The sequence below is a fragment of the Apteryx mantelli genome, chromosome 6, assembly GCF_036417845.1.
Source record: "Apteryx mantelli isolate bAptMan1 chromosome 6, bAptMan1.hap1, whole genome shotgun sequence".
Lineage (NCBI taxonomy): Eukaryota > Metazoa > Chordata > Aves > Apterygiformes > Apterygidae > Apteryx > Apteryx mantelli.
The window spans coordinates 38,321,863-38,339,636 of record NC_089983.1 but is presented as its reverse complement, the minus strand read 5'-3'; the positions used below and the strand labels follow the sequence as shown (position 1 = coordinate 38,339,636).

Sequence of the window (17,774 nt, the reverse complement as noted above, 5' to 3'; positions counted from 1 at the left end):
TGCCCATGGTCAGATTAGAAGAGTAGAGGAAGCATCTAGTGATAGTTCCCCTTAAATAATCTCCAAGCCTCCACAATTTATACCTCAGTCTCCTGAGCCAGAAATGGTTTTTGTATTCAACAGCCCTTGCTTGGGCCTGATGCCATCAGAGACTCCAGCCCACACATATTAGCTGTCAGGAAACTCTCCTACCCCCAGTGCTGATCCCATGCAACCACCACCTCTTCTCCAACACAGGGATGTAGCTGTGTGGGAATATTTCGTATGTAATTAGAGCAGAACAGTTTGACAAACATCCTTTAAATAAAGATGACAAATTAACACAAGTGTTTGGGATCAGACTCCCTTAAGACTCACTAGTTGAGCAACCCTGGCAGGATGAACTAAACATCTCCTGTAAATGAGGACATCTCCTGGAATCAATGCATTTTCTGCATGAGGTAGGAATATTGATCTAGTTTTGCTCAACTGAAAAGCAAAGACCTCTTTCCAGCAATACGATCAGTTGTTGGACAACATCTCACCACAGCTGGGTGACGTATACCTGGGATTAGAGCTGTGCCTCTGTTCTCATCTCTTTTTCCTCCTCTCTTTCTTAATTGGGCAGCAGTTAGGCAAGAGCTTTCTAATTGTGCAAGGATCACTGTTCTAGAAGGAAACATTAAGTACACAGCCAACACTGTATGCAATGCTTCAGGCTGCTAAAACCAACCAATTAAATAATAAAAACAGGAAAAAAAAACATCTCCACAACATGGCTTTTGAAGGATGCCCATAGGGCAACACTTATTTGATGAGTGTCAGAGCCAAAACGTTCTGGTTGTGCTACTAAAAAATGAAAGCAACTACCACTAAAAATGTTAAGCATAAAAAGAAAATTTTCCCTTTAAGAAGCTGAATAATACAGATGCTTTTTTTTTTAAAATCTAAAGTGCTCCTTTCAAAAATCAAAAAGCATTAGAAACTCTTTTATGACTTCCACTTTGAACTTGTTACTACAAAACCATTTGGCCGATTTTGAGCACTCAAAGTTTCCTATTATAACAGAATCTAAATATTTGAACAAGAATTAAGTCACGTACTCTCATTTTAGTCATTTCAAAATGAACACATCCAGTATCTCCATGCTGTTGCCTGCAGAATTCTCTTATCTGATTTTGGAGGGGGAGGGGGGGAGAATATTGGGTCACCACATACTGCTACTATTTGCCACACTATAAATCCAGAGCAATTCTACTGGTGTCATTGCGTTTGTTCGAGATACAACCATTGCACAGACTAGAAAGGGAGAACCCAACCCCCAAATAAAATATTATCTTGTATTGCTTGTTCTGCAGGAAAGGAAACAACAACAACATAAATCAAAGCCTGTACATCCAAACAATATTAAAAAAGGCAACTTAGTTATGACTTTTTCTTTCTGCCATTCAATGAGTTTCATATCTACAACAGCATTCTCCACTTGCGTGTGGAGCTTAAGGACCGGTTCTTTATTTCACATGGTGCCACAAAACATCCCCCACAAACAAACAAGAGGATAAATAAGGAAAAAAAAAAATAAAGTACAGCAGGAGAGGAAGGTACATAAGGTACAGAGGAGAGAAAGGAGCAAATGACAGAGCAAGAAAGAGACAGAAGATGAGTAAAAATGAACAACTAGAAAGAACAGCCTGAACGAGAGAGGAGATAAAAAAGATGCAAGTGGACAGGTGGCATGAGGTGAAATGTGCCATTTCTCCCTCTTACAAAAGAGCCTTATTTTTTATTTTTATATTTTGTTAATTAAAGTTGAAAGACAACCATAGGACCCCCAAAGATGCCAAAGTAAAGATGGTTTCATTCTTGTATTATAACTTTCATTAAGCCTTTCAGTGCCACCAGGAGACTGAAACTTGCAAACTACTATGACAAACACAACTCAGGCTGACAGCTATTACAAGCAGCCATTTTTTGGAGACAAAACCAGAAAAAAAGTACATTTTCTCCAAGGTGACAGTACAACTAGAAGACGAAATTAAGAAGAGCCTTCAAATCCAAAACCCCAGAAGTCTCTGAGTTAGAACGAAGGCCCCTGGTCCTAAGGAAGCCCTTATGCTATAGTGTACAGTCATATAAGACAACACTGGACAAACAGTAAATGCAGGAGAAGAGCTTAGTCATTCAAATATGCACACAGCTAACTGAAGAGGTGCAGAGAAGTTCACAAATGCAAGCAACCTTCTGGGCCGAAAGAGTTGTGACATTCAGAAAAAGGAGAACTTACCAGATTTGGAATACAGCACTAGTACGTTATTCCGTGTCCTGAGAAGCTTCTTGAAATCCTTGTGGTCGCTTATTTTTTCTATGAGTGGGGACACCTTCAGCGAGGACAGGAACGGCGGCAAGAATGCCTACAGGCACAAGAAGCCAGAAACATTAGTAACAGCTTCCAAACTGAGAAACAAAACGCAAAGGCAAACCGCTTTTGAAATTGCCTTGACCTTTTTGACAGTCTTGAGATGCACTTCCTTAAATAAATTATCATACTGATTTGATCAGCAAAAGCCAAAACACCATACACATGATTTATTGAAACTAGAGCAATACCACTCCCCCAAAACATCCTTAAGTGGAAAGATGAGATGAACACAACATCAAGAAATGTGTTTTTGTTTAAAAAGTCAGCTGCTTTACAAGTTTGTTCCTTAATCAGATAAAAATTCCTACATAAATTTAATACACTGTCACAATAGAAGCAGCAAATTACCACTTTGAAAGCACTCTTGCCCCTAGATCTCCAAATGCTTTGCGAACCTGATCAAGTACTTTCACCAAAGAGAAGACAGAGCCACAGAAGTTGAGTAACCAGCCCAAAATGACATAGAGCAAATGAGGGAAATGAAAATAGAAATTGTAAATAATCTGGTGCCCCATGAAGGCACTAACAACCCCAAGCCCCAGCTTTGACTTCCACCAGCCACATTTCCACTGTCCTCACAGGCAAGTTATTTAATCTCTCTGCACCTCGGTTCTGCACCTATGCAAAGAAACGATTTATTTTGTTGCACCTTTTGCTCTATTTAGATTATAACCTCTTCAGAATAAAGTCCATCTTTTACTCTACTATAAAGTAAAATTCCTAGCGCAATATGGCCATAACCTCAGCTGGGGACTTCACTACTCATTTGTACCGCAATAATCTTCAATAATAATAATCTTATCCATCAGGCTATGCTGCCTCCCTTCCGCACTGTAATGATTTCATACTAATGGAATGATTATAGGAAGCTTAGCTGGAGAAATTATCTAGTTTACATTCACCTTACAGTAAAACCTTAACACTTAATTGCTTGGCTAAAAGCTTTAGTTCATCTGCCTAACACACAAGAGGTTCAGCATTTCCTTAATTACAGTACTAATTCTTAGTATGGCTCATTCCAACCAGGCTGTAAAATTTGTGTCCAGGGTGGATATGAAAAAGGAAGAGCCCGTTGTTCTTGCATTTCATGTATTACAGATTGCAGCATTCAAAACAAGGCACTAAGCCAATCAAAGTCAGAACACTCAGCCCGAGGCACTGTATTTCATTACAAATTCAGTTATTTGCAAACACCACACTGCTGAGGCACAGAAACAAAACCTGCATCCTGTGAAACATATTTTGCAAGTGCCAAAAGTTTCTACATGCTGGACTGGGAAGCGGGAGTTTTGGAATGCATGAGGTACAGTGAAGAAGCTAAGCTGAAATGGCTGTAGTGCTCAAAACTGTCTCAGGACGTGTTTGGGAATTTGAAGTTATAGACGATATTACCATAATGTAAAATATAAAAGCACAACAGGCTGAACAGGCTCAGAGTGAACAAGTTTTCCCACTACGCATGTAAGACTCCCAACACAAGAGTCCTGTTGATTAGATGGTTTAACTGTTAAGAGGAAAAAAAAGCACAAGATTTGCAAGTCAGACGCTACCTTCAGTATAAATGTGCTTGATGCTTTAATTCAACTGACAGACACTCATTCTTTCAAATTCAGATGTCCAGAGCTCAACCTTCATACATATGACTCACATGCATCAGCCTGAAGTATATTTCTTGAGATAAATACATGGTGTTGCCAATCAAAGCAGACAAATATAGTTGTGCTAAGTGAGGTGACACACACACATGCAAATTCATGCTCAAAACTCATTGCAATCAGAGGCTTTACAGCAGGGATTAATCCAACATGGACTTTATGAGCAGATCTCTTTAATCACGAATATATATATTTTTTAACTGAGGTGAAGAAAAAGGTTTTCTAACTTCACATCAGGTCTACCCAAGTGGCTTAGAGTTTTATGCCTTGACTTACAGAAGGCCAAAACCAAACTTCACTGAAACTAAGGATGAACACAAAGGAAAAGAGCTGAAACTTTTTTTTTTCCTTTGGCTTAGAAAACTGGAATCAAATAAGGATATTTTAGTCTATGAACTCACTGCTGAAAAGAATTGAACTAAAAAGGCTACAAAGGCCATTTCCAAAGTGACACCAAATGGTATTATGAGCTTTGTTTAAAGCATCTGTACAGATTTACCAATAGCTTGAAAGTACACATATTTCATGTCTTTTCCAGATGGAAAGGTTGTTTAGCCAATTTCAGCGAGTTTTTTTTCTTTCTTATAATGGCAGAACTATAAGACTCTTGAAAAACTGGATTCTGGAAACAATGACAGCTTTAACTACTGCCTTGTCTGCATTGCCACTAATAGGAAACTTGCTGTGCTGGTGGAACTGCAGGTCTTCGAGGGAGAAGCCCCTCATTCTGCATATATCCACTGCCACTTTGCCCAGTTCCCCCCATAGCTATCAATACACATCATTCATTTACCTCCAGTGTTGCTGCTGCACCTCTCGCTGATGCTACAGTTTCAACCAAAATGCACTAGGATAGGCACGGCACTCACAAGCACACTGATCAGCCCTGCTGAATAAATCATCATCTCCCTCCAATCAAGATTAATGTTGCAGCCTCTCCTGGTTATAAAAAACAAAGGTCCAAGCTGAAGGCATCAGGTTGGACAGAAATGCACTGACCGCACATCTAAGGCTGCTGCGGCAACACCGGGAGGTCATCAGCTGAGCCTACAAGCTCACCACCTCCCAGTAAACATTTGCACTACACTGTGCTTGCAAACTCATAAGGATTAACCAGGTCTACATTCTCCAGCTTTCTCATACTGGAATTAACAAAGATCCTACCCAGGCACAAAAAAAAGAGTTTTTCCTCAAATCTCCGAGAGAACATCTACCTTTGCTACCAGCTCCATTGAAGGTAACCAACGGCAAGTGGTCATATGCACAAGATGCCAGGCCCAGCCACGGGGTGATCTGCCCTACTCCCGAGTCGAGGCTGTGGATCAGCAACCAAACCCCCACCAGGGCTAGAGCCACCAATAGCAGCAAGAACATGAAATTAAGGGGGAGCTGGGAAATGAGACTCCCACAAAGGGAGTTACGCACCCCTCTGCCACAGAAAACAGGCACCCTGCTCCTGCACGCTCCCCAGGCAAAGAAGCATTGCTTATACTGTGCTATCCGACTTCAATTGCAAGGTATGACTCACGGGTACATCTACTCCACACATTTTGCAGAAGTCTCTGCAGAAGAGCTCACCAGCAAAGCAGCACCCTATCAAGCACATGGCATTTTGTTTAAATCCAAGACACAGGAGGAGATGAGCTCATAAAAAAAGTCAGGAAAGGTGACAGTCTCTCCTGGGCAGAAAGTCTCTTTTTATTTGCTTCAGGGAGTGCTATATCCAGACATATGGAATCTTATAAATAAGACACAAGCTAAACTCTCGTCACTTCAGCATCCTAAAGCTTTAAAATCTATTCACAGCAATCACTGAAAAGGCAAGAAAGACTCCAAATACTTTACCTGAAAGACTATTTCCCCAAGAAGCTGCCTGCCTTGGCAGGTGTATTAAGAACAACACAGGAAACATCTATGCCCTGCCTTCCCTGCGACAACTAAGCCGACAAGAAATTGCAATAAAACTGGAGAAAGGTCTCTTTCATTTCAAGGCAGTCTTTGCTCAGTGCCTAGCATGATGGGTCCTCATCCACGGCTGGATCTGTGAGCTGTAACCACAACAGTTACCCGATGTCCTCAAAACCAGGCAACTTTGGTGGAGACCTCAGAAAAAGGCATACATGGGTCCGACTATGAAATGCAAATTTGGTAGCACTTGTAGTCTGCGGACTTTCCCCAGCTCAAGATCTCAAACCGAGTTTATTTTCACAAAACTGTATTGTGTAGGTCACACATTAGTCACATGGTTGTAGTGTCTGAGCTAAGATGCATCAAGGACTCTTATGTAAAACCCAGGGTGACCTAAAACCTTCAAGACAGTCAATTCAAAACTGCTGGGATATACTATTTGAATACAAGGTACAAAAACACGTGTGCTCTAGCTCTGTGCCTGCTCTTCAAATCAATGTATGTTTTTAAATGTACAATCTTGCAAGCTAGGCAGAAGAAGTCTGATCAGTTGAAAAGGTTTAGTTATCCTTTCTTCCCCGCACTCCAGCAATTCCAGCAAAGCGCTCCACAGCCCCACCCAGGGTAGAATTGGCACCCAAGACTTATCTGAGTTTTCAGAAAGGCAGAGGAAAAGAGAATACAGGCAAACAACTTCCAGGACTGATACTTTTGAAAAATGTGGTCATCCCCCAGGCCAAGTTTTTTCAAAATCATTGAGGATCTAAGAAAGAAGAGTTTATTTCTCAAGCTTTTACTCTTCTCAGTCTCTTTTCACAATGAAAAAAGATAATATCTTTCAAGCAGCCACAGAAATATCTTTCCATATATTCCATTTATGATTCAATTTAAGTGTGATAAATCTTAATTGCAGTTCCTGCACAGCCCAGTTCAATTTATGAGTTGTCCCCCACAAAAGCATCAGGACAGCACAGTCTTTTGCTAAGGATAAGCAGAATATCTGGATGAGAAATTTTATTAAAAGCAAGAAAAATACAGTTAAAAAAAATCAAAGTTAAACAAAAAGGAACTATCAGAGGAGCAGCTTTGTGCACTAGACAGAAAAACTGTCCTAATCTGGTAACAATACAGACTTCCATTTCCAGCTCAAGAGCATGAAATATGTATTTCCTTGGACACAAATTATGCATTCAAAAATATGATCAGATACGTGGCTGAAAGTGCCTGAATTCATACATCAACATACAATTTTTATGTGCACACTAACACTGGCATGTATAATTAGCTAGACAATTTGCACATCATTCATCAGGAATAGCTTGAACTGTTGCAAACCATGTTGATTCTAGCACAATTGCTCCCGGGCAGGAACACAGTCTTACCCCCACCACAAAAGCCCATTTTAAAAGCCCATTTTACAGCAACATATTGATTTTGATTTCTGTCTTAGCTCTGTCATCCACTGATGTTCTCATTTTGGGACAACAGCATTCAATCCACTGTAAATACGATCAATGAGTAACCTTGCATGTATGAAATGGACTGTGCCTGAAATGGTCAAGGCATTTTATGGGAATTTATCTGAATACCAAATCTGCCTCAAAATTCCAAGCAGTAATGGAGATCGGAGACTTTAATCTCATAATTAATTTCTTTAGGAGGGGAACAGTTCAGATTCTGGACCACACCATTCTAAAAAAAGTGTCTCATCCGCTAGATCAAAATGCGGAAAGGAACCCAAAACAGACAAGCAATTCCAAGAACAAGACTGGATCTCACCTTTCCTACTTAGTCCCCAAAATAAGCCTTGCATTAGAGTCTGTGCTTACCTGCAGAAGGTGGGTTTGGAGGAACATCTGCACAGCAGTCACTACAGCTTTATGAACCCTCAGCCCAGCCAGCAGCACGGCCAGGCTCCTAGGGTGCAGGCAGTGTGCACTTACTGAAAATACCAGGTCTAAGATATCTCCAGGTAAGTACAACAGCAAAACAAAACTGTTGTTCCCCTTCCACACCATTTGTTCTAACGCAAAAATACAAGGTGTTCAAATCCAAAGCCCCCTTGTTTACAAGGGCCACAGTTTGATTGCAGATGTTTTATCTCCCTTGTTCATCATACAAACCACTCTTGACCTTGTGCAGTAATTGCTTGCTTTTCACTCACCAGCCCTCCCTCGGTTGCTATTTACATTCAGGGTTGTGCTGCTTTGATCACTGAGCCATTTGTAACAAACGTCTTCCAAGATGGATAGCGATAAGTAGCACAGTCCCCTGTTTTTGTTCACTATTAATATCCAAAATAGCTCTAGAAACACTTTAATCAAATCAGATGAGGGGAGATGGGGTTACCTCTGTTACCTAGTACTTCAAGGTGCTGGTACTTCAGGAAAGCCTGCTAAGACTTTAATACTTGGGAAGAGGATAGGGGAAGAGAAAAGATGACACTTGGATGTCAGACTTCAGTGGTCACAAATGAAGTAGCCCCTGCAGTCCCACTGGGACCATAACATGACCCCTTCCTAACCACAACTGCAGGGGCTCTCAAAATACAATCTGCCGACCACTTACGGCACAGAGGCCACAGCACATGATCTGCAACCAACTCAGAGAGCCATCTACCAACTCAACGCAGAGAGGTGATTCCAGGGGCCTGCAACAGCATGGGACAGTGAGGAGCCGTCCAACAGAGACTCTGAAAGATGAAGAACTTTCGCATTAAAGACAGACAGCATAAACTTAACAAAAAAAGAAACACGCACACACACACACACACACACACACAAACACAACACATTCTTGCCTGATACAGATTTACATCTGCAGACACTCCCATCGGACATGTCTTTTTGTTTTTGTTCAATTCCCATGAACTACATGGAAGATTACACTCTTATTTGCCATATAATTTAGATCAATTAATTTACACCTCTAGCCATTCAAGGAATAAAAAACCCCAAGAACTGCTGACATTTTATTGTGGTGGGTCATAACTGAAAGAGGCAAGTGTCATATCTTCTTTTGTTCAGGAAGGAAGGAAAATTAAAATCCTGACAAAGAGCATCTTGGTATTCTTTAAACTTACTGAAGAATGCTACAAATAAGGTATTCAACTTAATATGGTACTTGTAATGTTCACTTTCCAAATATAGAAGATAGCAAAAAAACCATGGCGACGTCAAGATTTGACTGGTCTCTACTGTTCATATTGTTCTTAACACTGGGTTTTAAGGAACACAAGCCACAAGCATAATAGTTTGTATTAAAGGTTATTCCAAAGCTCTGTGTAGCCAATTAATTATATGGTTTATCACTGGTTTAAAAAATGCATAGCATAGGAAAACCTGCACAACTGTTTACTAATTAGCTGACTGTAATATAGTCAATTACTAACACTGACAAAGAATTTTCTCCTTATTATTAATGTGTAGTTCAATCTCTCTTCAAACCAGGCATTGGTGAAACATATTATTTCATCAACAGCCTGTTTAATATATGTTTCAGATATCACTTCTGAACAAACACGTTTGGATAACTTCAGAAACTAAGGGAGTGAGAATAGCATATGCCACATTATCCCTAAATAAAAACTGGGTTTTGAAGAAGTATCATCTATTGAAGAAGCATGTAGGAAAGGCTATAAAAAGATAACAAAACCACTATTAATGGGACTTATAAAGAGGAGAGGGTGAAAAATGACACCTGAAAATCCTTAGCATTTTATACTGCACTTGTGATCTTCAAAGCATTGCACAAATATTAACACTGTTTTTCTGCCAGGTGAATAAGGAGAAGAAGCTCAAGTAACACTCGCAGAGAGAGAAACTGATCTGCCAGAAGCCAAAGGGAGGCAGCATTAGAGATATCCACCACTCCGAAGTTCCCAGATCCCACTACACATGCTCATGGTGTGTGAAGGCGTCTATTCCCAGGCACCCAGCAAATATACTATAGGACTATAAACTCACTAACAGAAAGGACAACATCAAGGCAGCCGCAAGCGAGACTACCTCTGTCATCTTTGTTCGGCAAGCATTGCAAGTCACTGTGCCCTCCAGATATGCTACCAGCTATTCTGAGCTAGCAACATAGTGAAATTTAAGACTTGCTTTGCTATCACAGTTCTCTCCCATTCATGAGCTTGAAACAGCAGCAGGATCAAGGTAAACCATAACTTACTTCCCACCTGCCCACATCAAGAAATTTAAGGCAATGCTAGTTTGTGATTCTGGTTGCAAATTGCATCGAGTTTTCCCATTCACAAACTTCCAAACACCCCTGCGATTAAATGTTAGTCTCGTTACCCTCATTTTGTTGATCAAGAAACTCCATCACTGAAAAGCAAAAGAAACAGTCAATGGTGAGCAAGCAGCAGAAACACCACCTCTTCTACAACCAATTGTCCACGACATCGGGAAGGCATCCCCAGGCAGAAACATCACTTCTGATGACCCCACCATGCTTGAGGCAGTATTTGAGCCCCTCTGAAGTAAATGGGAGCTTTGCATCAAAGCCAACAAATTCAAAATGTCATTCCATAAGGCACAGACTTGCGTGACAAAGCCAGTCCTGAAAGCCAAGGTTTGATTTGGGAGGAGCATCCGAGAGGGTAGAGCATAGCCCATGTCACAGGGTTTACAAATCCGTAAATAGAAAATGGACACAAAGCAGGAACAATATTTTTCACAAAGGGAGACAATAAGTAAGGGATTTACTATCTGCAACACCCTCCTCTGACTTGCGGAAAAACATTTCCCAAAGCAGCTCCTGCTGTGTACACAGTGCCTGGAAGGGAAGAGGCCCTCCCGAACTCGAACCCCAGCCCTGACACCCACCTGACAGCACGGGAAGCGGCATCTGAGAGTTCCTGTAAAACCTTTCTTTGAAGACACCAGCTTTGAACAGCACTCAGGTTAAAAGGCATTCAAGTACCCTGGTGCTTCCACGAAGACAGCTTAAGGACTTCTTGAAAGCTGTAAGTTCACCAAACTCCCTCGACTCAGTTTCTGCCATTAAACCAACACTCAGATGACTAACCGATCTTTGCCATGTTGTTCTGCAATAATATTGGGTCAATGTTCACAAAGCAAACGTATCGTGGATGCGTAACTGCTAGAAGCAGTGGCTGGCCTCTGCTAGAGAAAGGACAATACCTCATACTTTACTGGAAATGGAAAATCCACCTTGTTGGTTGTGAAATTCCTTCCCAATGCCTGCAACAGTAAACTCAGTCCTTCGAGCATGAGATTTAGTCAACCACTTGGCATACCAAATAGGGAAGTATCTCTGAAGTTAAACCACAGCTTCCCTATGACTCTCAAGCTCATTCAAGAAATACATATTTACAGCACGCAGAGATTACTACAGCATCTTCCTCACTGTGTCACAGATTTACTGTGATGTAGAAGATCCTGAAGTGTTTAATTCACCCAGCTTTGTAATCTTCCTTTTAGAATTGAAGGAAGTCTCACACATAAGGGTTTCAATTCTCAGAAGCCACCTCTTATTTTGGGTTCCTACTTTAAAAGTGAGCCTAATTTTTCAAAAGTTCTAAGCATAAATATCTGATATCCTAAATGCATCACAGGTACACAGCACTTCCAGAAAAATAATCATATTTGGGCACCTGAAGAATTTGGTATATTAACCTGGACTGTAAAGATAGAGCAAGGAAGGGCTGGAAGGAGAGACAGTGTTCTCATTAACCTCTGTTCTACCAAACAGCTTATATTACCTTTGCTTTTAACTATACGCACTGAGTATGTCCTGGTTTAACAGCCTCACTGACTTTGCAAACATTGACTTAAGAAAAATCTAAAAGCAGTCTTTGCAATGTCACAGCTGTAGGCTACTTTTTTAATCCTGAAGTACAGCAGGTTACATATTTCAAGATGAAAAATCACACCTTCAAGTGCAAGATAATGCAAATTGGAAGAAATCATTTAAACTACTTGTACACAGCAAAGGGGAAAGAATTAGCTGAATCAACAGCTCAATGAAGACATCTGCTCAGCACGCAACATCACAGAGCAAATAAAACATCGGGGCAAATTAAGAAGGCAAAGAGAGAATAATGTGGATAAACTATAATGGCATCATGTAATTTCTCTGACAATGGCAGGCTCACTCTGCTCATCTCAAAGACGACAGGTCTGCAATATGAAAGGTCCAAAGGAGGGCAACAAGAATGGTTAGAAACAAGAGATTCACATGAAAAGAGATTTATTTTACTTGGATAAATCTTTTAATCTACAAAGATAAATCACAACAAAATGCTTACGTTGACAGAAAGATAGTATTACAGTAAGATAAAGTCTGACAGTCTCAATGGATACAGAGGAAATATTACAAGTAATTCCTTGTGTTTAGTTGCTTAAAATGAAGGGAAATTCAGTCCGCTTGCAACTCCAAGGAATACAGCGCCACAGCATCACTGAGAAAAGTATTTTATCTCTCAAAAATGAGCCCTGGAAAACCAAAAGCTGCACTAACCTCTCCAACATTTTAGGAAGAGTTCAGTCTGACTTCAGTTTCTCTTAAGTCCAATAAATAAATTACAGAGAGTAGAGCCCTGTGCTTCTAGACCACGCTCAGAAGCGAGCAAGACCGCGCAGCCCCGTCCGCCCTCTCCCCGCGCGAGCGGCGGCCACGGCGCTGCCGGAGGCAAAGGCTGGACCGCCCGGGCTCAGCGCGTTATGCCCCGCGGCGGCAATACCGGTGTTAGCTCGGGAGATGCACGGGGCAATAACCAATTCCACGCCTGATTTGCATGAATTACATGACTGCCGCTAGGTCACTCAGTTCTGAAATGCATTTCAGAATTGTGTGCCTAAGAAAATTAACGTGGTTCTTCATTAATTATTAACTGTTTGCCCAGGCAGAAGGAAGAAGCGCGGTTCGTGCCAGCAAAGTAAATAAAGGAGTGCTTTAAAGCATGCCCTAACCAATCTTTTAAGTTGTTTACGCTAAATTTCTTTTTTTTTTTTTTTGGGGGGGGGGGGGGATCGGACTATGAAGCATTTCTGCGAGTCCAGCAGCCTCTCCGCCCAAGCAAAGCGCAGCCGCTCCGCTCGGCGCGGCTTCAGCCCTGGAGCCCCCCGCCGCGACACCGGCCCCGCGCCCGAAACTTCGGGGTGCGGGAAGCGGCCGCCGCGGCCCCGGGGGCAGCGCGGCGGCACCGGGCAGCACGGGGCGCCCGGCCGGGGCCGCCCCGGCGCCCGCTTCCCCCTGCTTTTTGTTTAAAAGGGGGGAGGCAGGGAAGGAAGCAGCGCTGCCGCGGGACGACAAGAGGCTCCGCGCCCCCCGGCCGGCGGCAGCGGGGCGGCGCCGCCGCGGCTGCCCGCGGGGGGGGGGGTGGGGGGGGGTCGGGCCGCCCCCAACTTTCGCCCAACTCCGCCGGCCGCGACCCGCGCTGGGGGGACGCGAACCCGCCCCCCGCCGCCGCCCCGCAGGTGGCAGCGCGGCGCCCCCCGGCCCGCCCTGTCCCGTCCCGTCCCGGCACTCACCGCTAGCCCGAGCAGCAGCAGCGGGAGCCGCCCGCGGCGGCGCGCAGCCCCCGCGCCCTGCCCCGGCTCAGCCATCGCCGCCGCCGCTGCCGCCGCAGCCGGACCCGCCGCCGCCGCCGCTGCGGGCTGCTGCCACGTCTGGCCGCGCAGGCGCGCTGCACCGCCCCGCCTGCCCGCCCCGCGGCATGCCGGGACTTGTAGTGCAGAGACAGGGAAGCGGCGGCTCTGCGGCTCCGCCGCGGCTCCGCGTGTGCGGCGGGGCCGCCGCCCCCCGCCCGCCCCTCCGCCTCAGCGCGGCACCTGCACGGGGCGCGGGAGAGAAGCTGCTGCCGGCACTCGCAATTCAACAGCAATCTTCAGGCGATTTGTTTCAGCAGGGCTCAAAAAAAAAAAAGAAAGAAAAAAGTTCTAGCTCTGCCTGAACGCCCCGTTTGCCTCCGCTCTAGGATGAGCACCAAGATTGCTTTCGTGCCTTGGCCTCGCCCCAGACCCTGGACAACCTCGTTCTTCATGCCTCTGTCCTTCTGTCTGGCTCTTTCAAAGCTTCTGCTGGTCTTAGATCCGGGGTAAAAGGTAAATAAGGGAAAGGGGGGAGAGAGTTAAGCGGAAGAAAGGCTTGGAAACAAGGACCTGTTCTCCTCATAAGTTGTTCTCGCTGGTTATCATTAAAATCCTAAAGCAGAGCCCAGGGTGTCCTCACACGATGGCAAGAATGCCGGAAAGCAGATAAATACAGTGCATCTGAGCAGGGTCTGTTTGTGCAACGTTCCTTATGATCCTGCTATTTGAATGATCGCTGCATCCGGGTGAACAAATGAGCCCGTGCCCCAAGTTAGGCACATTCGGGGCGCCAGCTCTGTCGAGCAAGGACATCCGAGGCATCCCGCTAGTGATCTGAGTGTCAGAGCGGGTCAGTCACGTTACAGTCGGCTTCTCACAAACCGAAGGATCCTTTACCTACAGCCCAGTGGCCGTGTGCAATTCCTCCTTGGCCCAGAAAGATCAAAGAAAATCAAAGGCATCTTTTAGAGTCTGATCCTTACAGCTGACTGTTGCCTGAGCATTAGACTAAGAGGTTGGCTTCAAGGGAGCAATTTGTAGGCCCATACAGCTGACTGATCACTTCAAGCAGTGATCATGAAAACTGAATACCATTGACATTAACAAGTCCCCTGGTGGAGATGTAATCTGGCAAAGCAGAAACCCACGTAGAGAAACTTATTACTATTAACATTCACACTTTTGTGGCATCTTTTCCGGCAGGAACAGTGCACACTTTGCTGTCACAGCTGGATAACCTTTAGCAAATCATTTCACAATTTACGCCTCACTTCCCATTTGCAGAAGGCCTCAGTTAGCCTGCCTTAAAATGAGGTTAGTGATACTTAGCTTCTCTGTAAAATGCCAGTGAATCTACCCAACTGGCACAGCCCTGGAGCCGTCAGGAGGAGTTTAGGACAGGGAAGGAAGCACAGCTGGAGAGAGAATTAAGGAAGGAAAGAAAAAGGTAGGAATCTTTTCACTCAACAACGGAAAGACCCAAAACAAATCATCCTTTGCCTCAAGTATCTGCACCCCTAAGGTATGTACTACTGATCTCTGCACTCCCTTTTTTGTGCCTGCAGTCCTAACGACTGTATCGGGATTGCTGGAAGGGTGCGCTGTGCTGGCCACTGCCATCGCTGGTGCCAGCTTTCCAATCTACAATGATCAGCCGACTAGAAATAGGCTCAGGGTCCCCACTTGAAGCCCATTTCAAATAAGCTATCAGGAATAGATAACCTCTTCCGGATGCTGTTCACAGCAGATCCCTAGCCTAGAGCTGAAAGGCAGCTACCCTGACTCATCCTTACCTCTAGTCTCAGCAGGATATCCGAGCCCTGAAAGACTGTTTGAATCCCCCTGTGACTCTTTTCTGTGGAAAACTGTTACATCTTCTGACTCTTCGTATCACAGTCACTGGTATTAGACAATACAAAAGTAACCTCAACGTGGTAGATTTTCTGTGCTGTGTCATCGTCATACAGGATGTGCTGCCATTGTGGTAGGAAAGGATAAAATGCCGGGACATCGTTGTTTTGTGACAGGAGAACTTTTTTATCATAATGGTAAGAGGAAATGTTCTCAGGAAGAAAGAGAAAAAGGAAGAAAGAGAAAAGAAAGGTGAGTTATTTCAAACTGTGTTTCAGAAAGATTATACAAAAAATCCAGTTTGTGAAGCTGCCATTCTTATATACAAAGCAATATAAAAAGGGTATCCATGTGATAACTACAGCTTCTTTCTTTCAGTTCAGCCAATAATTTGTATTGACATGACAAGCATTGCCAAAATTTAAAAGACAAGATCATTGCATCTGTCTCAGGTCAAAATAATATATCAAGTATCAGCTCTGCACAGGACTTTACACAGTGGCAACTACTTAATCAATCCAGTCGTGCATTGCTAATGAACTTATTACAGTGGTATCTGAGTGTGCCACTATCCAGCATCCTAAGTTTTACCTGGTATCTACTTGACATTATTATCATATGCTGCTTGCCTCTCCATAATACAAATATTTAATATTTGTATATGGCATCTCAAAACACTGGGAAGGCATTCATTAATTCACTGCTGTGAGGCAAATTACTGCCCCTGGATTATAGATCAGAAAACAGTAGTAGAGAAATTATATGATTTGCCCAAGGCTATAAAGCCAAACAGTTTCAGATCAGGATCATTCCAAAGTCTGTGTTGGGACTGCTAATCCTTACTTGTCTATCTAAATTCAAACATCTGTTTTACCAAGAATAAAATACAAAACTGGACGGACAGTAAGTATGTGTGTAAGGAGTTACACCCTCCACATTTCCTGGGTGTTGCTGCTTTATTTGAAAAGCTTTTTCTTTGTTCTCTTTATAACCTGAACAAGTCTCTAATGGCCTCTCAGCAAAGGTAAAATGAGTCACCTGTACTGCAGAAATGACAGCAGAGTAGCTAGGAAAAGTTGCAAACACTCTGCAAGTCAAACTCAATCCAAGGGCAATGTGGTCAACACTGGGACCCCCAAACTGCATAGCATTTGCCCAAAATGAAAGCATGATTCCCTCACTGTCTTAAGTTCATAAAGTTCTTCTTCCTTCGAGCACTGTCTCTTTCTTCCTTTAGTTCAGCTTCAGCCAACTGGTTTTGATCTGTGGGCTTAGCTCTTGTGAACTAAGCTTTGTGACATCTGTGTTGTGGCACTGATTGAATGAGCTGGAAAGAGACGTATGAGCTGGTTGTCATCAACAGATTGATGGTATCGTAGCCCTTGGCTTCTCCTGACCTTTCCAACAGCTCTTCTGTACATGATGAAAAGGAAAAGAGACAGTACCAGCCCCTGCAGGCCTTCACATGGGAGTGGTCTTGGAGAAGAGGCACAGCTGTACGCTGCTTTTCTCTAACGGAGGTCTGTCGGAGAGGAGAGCCTGAAGTCAACTTTCCACTCCTACAGACTCCTCAGCACCTGTCGGGGGGCTGCAGATAGAGCATATCCATGCACACAAGCTAACAAATTCCATGGAGGATCGGTAGCACACCAAAATAAGAGATAGAAAGGTGCAGCTGTTACATATAGGATTGTTTCTTTGGTCAAACATTCCAGTGTTATACTTTTGCATAAATTCTTTTTTACAATGTTTTGTTAACAACAGCAATATATCATGAGTCCTAGGGGATTGTTTTCTGTTACACAGATGTTACATATCTGTGGTTTTCGCCTGATTCACTCAATGCAGTCAGTGGGAATAGCATGAAGGCAAAACAAGATGGAGTTTAGTCCGAACACTGTTAGCCGCAATACTCTGTAATACTGTGTAAGGTTATATGGTTGTGCATGGCCATAAAACTCAGTACTTCCATTTTCTGCATTCTACCCCTTCACATTTCTGAGGTCTTGAAGGACTGTGAGCTTTTTGTACAGATCTTGCACAGCACAAAGAAGAAATACACACATGCTGTGTACTTTCATGGGTATCTTACTTTTGTACTTTATTGTTGTTGTTTTCTTCAGTCTAGAATCCAAGTACTTTTGGACCGCAGGTAGACAGATGCTCTTTATATATATGAGGGAAAAAACAGTAGGTACTGCAGGAGTCAGTTAAAAGTTGAGTTCAGATATTTTCCAAATATTTCCTCCTAGAAATTTTCCATTACAGTTTTTATTGCTTTCTTTAAGTCTGAGGTCTGCATGCCCTTTTACATTTAAGTGGCCCTACTGTTAAAAACACTGTAGTTTCTTTCACTGAATATCCAAAGCTGGGTATAATGTGTTCCTGAGTAACATAAAA

General features: G+C 43.3%; 1 protein-coding gene across 1 annotated transcript in view; it reads right to left on the bottom strand.

The window, feature by feature from the left end:
- Nucleotides 1-13,593, bottom strand: part of PDIA5 (protein disulfide isomerase family A member 5) — a 101,971-nt gene extending 88,378 nt beyond the window's left edge. The window contains exons 1-2 of the mRNA XM_067299308.1: nt 13,464-13,593; nt 2,264-2,390 (exon numbers count right to left, since the gene is read on the bottom strand). Of these exons, the coding sequence (XP_067155409.1) occupies nt 2,264-2,390; nt 13,464-13,538 (202 nt within the window). The 5' untranslated portion in view covers nt 13,539-13,593. The remainder of the gene's footprint in view (nt 1-2,263; nt 2,391-13,463) is intronic.
- Nucleotides 13,594-17,774: the final 4,181 nt, after the last annotated feature.